Source organism: Hyperoodon ampullatus (genome assembly GCF_949752795.1).
Source record: "Hyperoodon ampullatus genome assembly, chromosome: 15".
Taxonomy (NCBI): Eukaryota; Metazoa; Chordata; class Mammalia; order Artiodactyla; family Ziphiidae; genus Hyperoodon; species Hyperoodon ampullatus.
In genome coordinates, this window is record NC_136928.1 from 30,750,844 (window position 1) to 30,760,822 (window position 9,979).

Below are 9,979 nucleotides of genomic sequence, written 5' to 3' on the forward strand. Positions count from 1 at the left end.
ACTTTTGCCTTTTAGCTTACTTATGAGGATAATTCACTAAAACATCTAAACAAGCTATGAAGAAAAACTCCAAGAGGAACCACAGTTCAAGGGTTTCTGACCTAGAATTGAACTCTCCAGATGCTGAGAAGGAAAAAAAAGAGCGTCAAAATAACTTTGTTGAACTGCTGCCTCCAGAAGTTACTTTTAAAATTTTCAGTCAGCTGGACATCTGGAGTTTGTGCAGGGCTTCACTGACGTGCAGGAGCTGGAATCACACAATAAGACACAGCGATGCCTTGTGGAAACCTCATTGCCTGACTGTGAGAGCTGTATGCCAAAGAGAGATAGATGATGATCTAGAGAGTGGTTACCCCTGGAGGGTAAGTTTAACCTATGGATTCTGCAGTGTTCTTGTCAATATGGTGGTCAGTTTGAGCCCAAGCCTACCTTCTGCTTGGAAGAGGGAGGATTTCATATACAGAATGACATACAGAGTGTGTTGGCTTTGGGAGTGTAAGTTGAATTTTATTATTCTTTTCCTGCAAACCACACTATCTCCCATCCATCCTTTTACATTTTGGGGGCATTTACCTCTGTTAACCACAATAGCTCCTTCATTTCACTCTACCTTATCCAAAACCCCCGGGAGACTCTGTGAGTCACTCTGTTCTGTACACACACACACACACACACACACTTATTAGTATATGTGTATATCGATGTAAATAATCTTTTCACCCCTCTCAATCAGCTTCTCTAGTTTCAAACAAACTCACTCACCAACCACTGACTACCTTCTTTAACCATGGTGGTTTACCTCTTTCAGGTAATACTACTGAGGAATTACCAGAAGAGTAAAGTGAAACATGAATGGCTAAGTGGCAGATATAGCAACATATGTTCTCCTATCAGCCTACCAGAAAAAATCATGTACCCAATGGATGCAGACACGTGGGGGGAAATTCTAGAAGCAGAACTGGAAAGATAAGCAGAAAAATCACACACAGATCTCCTAACTTTGAGAGTTTAAAACTAAAATGACTCTTAGTTTATAAAAGGTATACCTTTAGCCGTCCATTTTTTTGTTTGCCTTTTTACTATTTAACATTTAAAAGAAAACTAAGTGGAAAATATTATAAAAATAAAGCTTTGATTTTACTTTGCACTTTAGTTAAAAATACATTTCTGGTTTTATTGTAATATGGAAAAATCATGAAATGCTATTTATGTAAAAATACTATACTGATAGAGTGATTTCAAAATGTATTGTTTCATGTATTTGTGTTAGTCTGTTGCAGTAGTTTAACGATAAGAGAGTTTGATTGGTATTTTCTGCTTAATGATAATTTGAAAATTCAGGAAACCATTTGAAGAACCTGACTTAGAGATTTATTAATTAGTAGACATAACTAGGCTCATGGGGAGACTCCCTAAATGAAATTAATAGCAATATGTTTAAATGTATAATAAATTTGTATTTCAATAGCTTTAAAATTTCCATTTCAGTGGAATCAGATTGAATTGTCAAACACTGAAACCATTTTGTGTTAAACTTGTGGTTTAATTTTAAATGAATCTGACCAGAGGGCTAAAAGTTGTGAGATTAAGATTCCTATTACTTGCCTACAAACCTAGAATTGCTCTCAGGAACTGAAAATATATGGAAAGTTTTCAGCACACGTAACGTCCATCACAACCTCCGCACTATTTTTCTTGGTGAAACTTACCTTCTTTCTGACAGCCTTATAGCACCATCTAGTGTACTACTTGTAGATAACCGAGACAAAGGACCAGCTCCTTTCTGTTTTCTCCACATTGAAGAGAAAGAAAAATATTATTTTCGAGAAACCGGTATAGCTTTGTTGAAGTTTAGAGCTTTATAGGAGTCTTTAACTTTTATTCTCTTTTTCTTAAAAGTAGATGATATAATATTCACTATTCCAGATTCTTCATTCTGAATCTGTGATCAGCACTATAGGTAAAGTGTCTACAAAACCTTTTAGTTAGCATGGGATTTTCTTCTTAAATGGTGCTCTATAGCATGAAAAAAATGAGTCCAGGAAATCAGTATTCCACGAATAGGCAAATATCAGGAAGATGCCCCACTCTATACGAATTCCCTTTGTTGGATCAAGTAGATGATGATTGATTGTCTCCTACTGTCTTCTTGGGGTTGGAAGGGGCCTTGAAGATCAGGCAGTCCAGTCCCTAGGACTATTCAGTCATCCCTGCTATAGGAATGTTCTTCTTCCACCCACCATTAATTCTTTTCTTGGCAAATTCTTTCATAAAATATATCATCCTGACCTGGAAACCATCTCAAACTTCTACCATTCTGGATTAAGTGACCCTCTTAAGGTTCCCATAGTTCTTTGCCCATACTGCTCTCAAAGCTGCATACTACATTAGATTGTCTGTTTTATTTGTCTATCTCCCCTTTTAGGCTGTAAGCTTCTTAATAGCAAGGTCCATTTATTTATTTTTGTGTTCCCAAACCTGGAACATAGTTCCATAAAGATTTGTTAAATTATTTCTATATTATTTATTTTAATCCTACCCAAAATGTAAAATAAAAATAATTTAACATATTGATAGTGGATACGATTGTATTGAAATGCAATGTACAACCCATAAGATATATGGGATGCTTAATATTAATGCTAATATATGAAGAATTATTCTTGTTTTCTGAAAAGCTGTAAGAGAAAAATAGGAAAAGTTGAAATATTTTTTTAAATTCTTTGAATAAACACTTGCAAATAAACTTCACCCAAAAGTTTCACCTATTTTTAATTATTGGGTCACCCCAATCAGTCTTAAGTATTATTTTGTTATATGAATACTCTTTAGTTTGGTTTTCGTTTTAGTATTATACCACTAAAATAATTCTCTGTATATAATAAGTTATAAACTATGATCACAGTCTACACTGAAAGGAAAGTTTTGGAACTTAATGACAAATTTACAGAATGGGCTTAGAATGAATTGTACATTTATCAGACCAAGCCATTAGCATCTGAGGACATGTGTGTGTGGAGTAGAATGAAAGGAAGGAGTGCTTTCACTCAGAGATAAATAACATGTTACGTATACACAGTTTGTAAAAAGAGGCAAGGTTATTGGGGATAGAGGATTAAAGAATTTCCAATGTTGTATAATGTTTGATCAGCTCAAGACCTAGTTTCTTTGTTCATTTGTTTGTTCTTAGAAACCTTTCCTTAATTGCTTCTAGTTTATAACCCAGTCTTAAACCAGGATAATCATTAATAAAATCTATGGGAATATAAACTTTAGACCTTACAATAGTCATGTATAGAAGCCTAATTTGAAAAATATACCCCTAACAACTTTAATTTCATCTTTGCTTTGACTTTACATGATATCTTCTCTCTAAAACTTCCAGTGCCCTAATAATATTAACAAAAATAAGATGAGTAGTAACACTAGGAAATGGCTTGGGAAGAATATATAAGATGGAAGATCACACATTTTTATTTAAAGTAGAGTTGAAAGAAAAAACCATCAAATGGATGAAATTAGGTCAACAGTGGACAAAGTTGATTAATTACAATAGCCAACATTTATTGAATGCCTACTCTGCCCCAAGCATTGTGCTTATGTGGGGGGTACTCTAACTCTATATCCATTTTATGCATGAGGGAACTGAAAATTAGAGAATGATCTTATCTGTCTAGTTCAACCACACTCCTCAGCACCTATAAGAGTAATACATAGTAGGTGCTCATTAAATTTTTATTTTGAACAAATAAAAACTAATCTGAGAACAAGTAACTCAAATGAAAGAGCCAAGAATGTTCCTTCAACTTTTTATTTTGAAAAATTTCAAACCCACAGAAAGGTAATAATACATGACAAAAAACTCTTACATGGGAGGAGCTTCAAGACGGTGGAAGAGTAGGACGAAGAGATCACCTTCCTCCCCACAGATACATCAAAAAACTCTTACATGTGGGCTTCCCTGGTGGCGCAGTGGTTGGGAGTCCGCCTGCCAATGCGGGGGACGCGGGTTCATGCCCCCGTCCGGGAGGATCCCACATGCCGCGGAGCGGCTGGGCCCGTGAGCCATGGCCACTGAGCCTGCGCGTCCGGAGCCTGTGCTCCGCAATGGGAGAGGCCACAACAGTGAGAGGCCCACATACAGCAAAAAAAAAAAAAACTCTTACATGTATATCTTCACCTAGATATACCAGTTGTTAACGTTTCCACATTAATTTTATTATTTATTTTTGCTGAAACATTTGAAAATAAGTTGCAGACATGATACTTCACTCCTAAATACTTCAGCATGCATCTCCTAAGAATAAGTACAGTCTCCTAAGTACAATTTCATTAGCACATCTATTTTTTTTTTGTGGTACGTGGGCCTCTCACTACTGTGGCCTCTCCCGTTGTGGAGCACAGGCTCCGGATGCGCAGGCTCAGTGGCCATGGCTCCTGGGCCCACCCGCTCCACGGCATGTGGGATCCTCCCAGACCGGGACACAAACCCGTGTCCCCTGCATTGGCAGGTGGACTCTCAACCACTGCACCACCAGGGAAGCCCAGCACATCTATTTTTTTTATATTAATTCAATAATATCATCTAATTTGCAATCCCTATTTAAATTTACCCAATGGTTCCACAAATAGCTTTTATAGATTTTTTTTTCCCCAAATTCAAGATCCAGACAAGGTTTACATATGCATATCATTTTTTATGTTCCTTTAATCTTTTTTAACCAGAAGCATCTCCCTGCCCTTTGATTTTGTTTTTTCAGGATATTGACTTGTTTTTTTTTTTTTTAATAATTCAGGCTGGTTATCTTATAGAATGTTCTGTAATTGATTTGTCTTATTGTCCCTTTATGATCTGATTCAGGTAAAACACATTCAGCAATTAGACTACATAGGTGATGTAATATACTTCTTATTGTACTACATTAAGAAGCACAAAATGTCCGATCACTTTACAATGTGAGAGGGTAATCTGATCATTTGCTTGAGGTGATAATCACCAAATCTCTCTATTTAAAGGGTTATTTTTTCCCTGGAGCTAAGATTTCTTTTTTCAACAATGTGTTTCTAGATTATTCCCCCATGGCTGCCCTATGCTAAATACTTTATAATTTCATCTTCACAATTAATTTTTAGATTTTTAAAGAGCATAGGAAATCATCACCAAGTTCTTTGCCAGGTAATCTAAAACATAAATATAAAAAGAAAATGAAAACCTATTTAAACACAAATCTCTTTGATTTCAGAGACCAAGCTTTTAACCACTAGAGTAAAGTGGCTTTTATAAATTCAGCACTTTGTTCTTATGTTGAGACAACATGACAGACTAAGACTAACATGAAACATCTCCCATTACAAGTATAAAGAGAATCTAAGGGAAATTAATATTAAATACATAGAACTTGCATTTCTACTAATGGCAGAACAGATAATTCTGACAAGATATCCTACTCAGGACAACTTGAAAACCTGGGGGGGAAATTAATCTATTTGAAGGCATCCCAGAGCTAATAAGATAGAAAAGAAATATTGGACCAGTTTCTGGGGAAAGAAAGAGAACCAAAGAGGTAAGTCAATAACTGAGGTTAATCTTGCCATGAAGCATTTGCCAATTTCTGCAGGAGCAGCTGAGAGATTAAATAGATTTTGAAAGCCTGCAAGGCTACAAGGACAATGAGCAAAATCTAGGATTCACTAAGAGAAAGGGAACCAGTAACCCCTCTCCTTAGTAATCTACCTTCTTGTGGTTTGGGACCCAGAAGGACAGCATCCTAGGAATGGAAGTGACCTGGAAGTACATAATACCTCACAGGAAAACCATGCACCTTCAAAACATCTCAACCTCTGAAACTGGAACGAGAGGATCCCAGAAGAATAATGCCCTAGACACCTGGCAGAAGCAAAAAAAAAAAAAACAAAAAAACACAAAGTCCTCCCTGGAGAAACATATCAACATTTTAGGCTTTATATTATCTCTACAAGCATTTAAAAAAATCAGACGGATACACCAGAAATACAGCTACACGTGGAACAACTCCTACAGAACACCTACTGAACGCTGGCAGAAGACCCCAGACCTCCCAAAAGGCAAGAAACTCCCCACATACCTGGGTAGGGCAAAGCGGAGAGATTCCCGCACAGAGGATCGGTGCCGAGCGGCACTCACCAGCCCGAGAGGCTTGTCTGCTCGCCCGCCGGGGCGGGCGGCGCTGAAAGCTGAGGCTCGGCCTTCGGTCAGAGCGCAGGGAGAGGACTGGGGCTGGCGGCGAGAACTCAGCCTGAAGGGGGCTAATGTGCCACAGCTAGCCGGGAGGGAGTCCGGGAAAACTCTGGAGCTGCCGAAGAGGCAAGAGACTTTTTCTTCCCTCTTGGTTTCCTGGTGCGCGAGGAGAGGGGATTAAGAGCGCTGCTTAAAGGGGCTCCACAGACGGGCGCGAGTCACGACTGAAAGCGCGGAGCCCAGTGACGGGCGTGGGACGCTGGGGCTGCTGCTGCCGCCGCCAAGAAGCCTGTGTGCGAGCGCAGGTCACTGTCCACACCGCCCTTCCGGGAGCCTGTGCAGCCTGCCACTGCCGGGGTCCCGGGATCCAGGAGCGGCTTCCCTGGGAGAACGCACGGCGCGCCTCGGGCTGGTGCAACGTCACGCCGACCTCCGCCGCTGCAGGCTCGCCCCGCACTCCGTGCCCCTCCCTCCCGCCCGGCCTGAGTGAGCCAGAGTCCCCGAAGAGGCTGCTCCTTTAACCCTGTCCTGTCTGAGCGAAGAACAGACGCCCTCCGGCGACCTACACGCAGAGGCGGGGCCAAATCCAAAGCTGAGACCCAGGAGCTGTGAGAACAAAGAAGAGAAAGGGAAACCTCTCCCAGCAGCCTCAGAAGCAGCGGATTAAAGCTCCATAATCAACTTGATGTACCCTGCATCTGTGGAATACATGAATAGACAACAAATCATCCCAAATTGAGGAGCCAGCAGTCAGTGCTGTGCCTCTGAGGTGGGAGAGCCAACCTCAGGACACTGGTCCACAAGAGACCTCCCAGCTCCACATAATATCAAACGGCGAAAATCTTCCAGAGATCTCCATCTCAACACCAGCACCCAGCTTCACTCAACGACCAGCAAGCTACAGTGCTGGACACCCTATGCCAAACAACTAGCAAGACAGGAACACAACGCCACCCATTAGCAGAGAGGTGGCCTAAAATCATAAAAAGTCCGCAGACACCCCAAAACACACCACCAGACGTGGACCTGCCCACCAGAAAGACAAGATCCAGCCTCATCCACCAGAACACAGGCACTAGTCCCCTCCACCAGGAAGCCTACACAACCCACTAAACCAACCTTAGCCACTGGGGACAGACACCAAAAACAACGGGAACTACGAACCTGCAGCCTGCAAAAAGGAGACCCCAAACACAGTAACATAAGCAAAATGAGAAGACAGAAAAACACACAGCAGGAGAAGGAGCAAGATAAAAACCCACCAGACCTAACAAATGAAGAGGTAATAGGCAGTCTACCTGAAAAAGAATTCAGAATAATGATAGTAAAGCTGATCCAAGATTCTATTTCCCAGATCCAAAATCTTGGAAATAGAATAGACAAAATGCAAGAAACAGTTAACAAGGACCTAGAAGAACTAAAGATGAATCAAGCATTGATTAAAAACACAATAAATGAAATGAAAAATACTCTAGATGGGATCAATAGCAGAATAACTGAGGCAGAAGAATGGATAAGTGAGGTGGAAGATAAAATAGTGGAAATAACTGCTGCAGAGCAAAATAAAGAAAAAAGAATGAAAAGAACAGAGGACAGTCTCAGAGACCTCTGGGACAACATTAAACGCACCAACATTCGAATTATAGGGGTTCCAGAAGAAGAAGAGAAAAAGAAAGGGACTGAGAAAATATTTGAAGAGATTATAGTTGAAAACTTCCCTAATATGGGAAAGGAAATAGTTAATCAAGTCCAGGAGGCACAGAGAGTCCCATACAGAATAAATCCAAGGAGAAATACACCAAGACACATATTAATCAAACTGTCAAAAATTAAACACAAAGAAATCATATTAAAGGCAGCAAGGCAAAAACAACAAATAACACACAAGGGAATCCCCATCAGGATAACAGCTGATCTCTCAGCAGAAACTCTACAAGCCAGAAGGGAGTGGCAGGACATAATTAAAGTGATGAAGGAGAAAAACCTGCAACCAAGACTACTCTACCCAGCAAGGATCTCATTCAGATTTGATGGAGAAATTAAAACGTTTACAGACAAGCAAAAGCTGAAAGAGTTCAGCACCACCAAACCAGCTTTACAACAAATGCTAAAGGAACTTCTCTAGGCAAGAAACACAACAGAAGGAAAAGACCTACAATAACGAACCCAAAACAATTAAGAAAATGGGAATAGGAACATACATATCGATAATTACCTTAAATGTAAGTGGACTAAATGCTCCCACCAAAAGACACAGATTGGCTGAATGGATACAAAAACAAGACCCATATATATGCTGTCTACAAGAGACCCACTTCAGACCTAGAGACACATACAGACTGAAAGTAAGGGGATGGAAAAAGATATTCCATGCAAATGGAAACCAAAAGAAAGCTGGAGTAACAATTCTCATATCAGACAAAATAGACTTAAAAATAAAGACTACTAGAGGAGACAAAGAAGGACACTACATAATGATCAAGGGGTCGATCCAAGAAGAAGATATAACAATTGTAAATATTTATGCACCAAACATAGGAGCACCTCAATACATAAGGCAAATACTAACAGCCATAAAAGGGGAAATCGACAGTAACACAATCATAGTAGGGGACTTTAACACCCCACTTTCACCAATGGACAGATCATCTAAAATGAAAATAAATAAGGAAACACAAGCTTTAAATGATACATTAAACAAGATGGACTTAATTGATATTTATAGGACATTCCATCCAAAAACAACAGAATACACATTTTTCTCAAGTGCTCATGGAACATTCTCCAGGATAGATCATATCTTGGGTCACAAATCAAGCCTTGGTAAATTTAAGAAAATTGAAATTGTATCAAGTATCTTTTCCGACCACAATGCTATGAGACTAGATATCAATTACAGGAAAAGAGCTGTAAAAAATACAAACACATGTAGGCTAAACAATACACTACTTAATAACGAAGTGATCACTGAAGAAATCAAAGAGGAAATTAAAAAATACCTAGAAACAAATGACAATGCAGACACGACGACCCAAAACCTATGGGATGCAGCAAAAGCAGTTCTAAGAGGGAAGTTTATAGCAATACAATCCCACCTTAAGAAACAGGAAACATCTCGAATAAACAACCTAACCTTGCACCTAAAGCAATTAGAGAAAGAAGAACAAAAACATCCCAAAGTTAGCAGAAGGAAAGAAATCATAAAAATCAGATCAGAAAAAAATGAAAAAGAAATGAAGGAAACGATAGCAAAGATCAATCAAACTAAAAGCTGGTTCTTTGAGAAGATAAACAAAATTGATAAACCATTAGCCAGACTCATCAAGAAAAAAAGGGAGAAGACTCAAATCAATAGAATTAGAAATGAAAAAGGAGAAGTAACAACTGACACTGCAGAAATACAAAAGATCATGAGAGATTACTATAAGCAACTCTATGCCAATAAAATGGACAACCTGGAAGAAATGGACAAATTCTTAGAAATGTACAACCTGCCAAGACTGAATCAGGAAGAAATAGAAAATATGAACAGACCAATCACAAGCACTGAAATTGAAACTGTGATAAAAAATCTTTCAACAAACAAAAGCCCAGGACCAGATGGCTTCAGAGGCAAATTCTATCAAGCATTTAGAGAAGAGCTAACACCTATCCTTCTCAAACTCTTCCAAAATATAGCAGAGGGAGGAACACTCCCAAACTCATTCTACGAGGCCACCATCACCTTGATACCAAAACCAGACAAGGATGTCACAAAGAAAG

The 9,979-nt window shown here is 39.3% G+C and overlaps 1 protein-coding gene across 1 annotated transcript; it reads left to right on the forward strand.

The window, feature by feature from the left end:
• Positions 1 to 970, forward strand: FBXO48 (F-box protein 48; the record flags this gene model as incomplete). Its single annotated transcript, XM_079720919.1, has 2 exons — positions 1 to 362; positions 809 to 970. The coding sequence occupies exons 1-2, from the start codon at positions 57 to 59 to the stop codon at positions 968 to 970; spliced, it is 468 nt and encodes a 155-aa protein (XP_079577045.1). The 5' UTR covers positions 1 to 56.
• Positions 971 to 9,979: the final 9,009 nt, after the last annotated feature.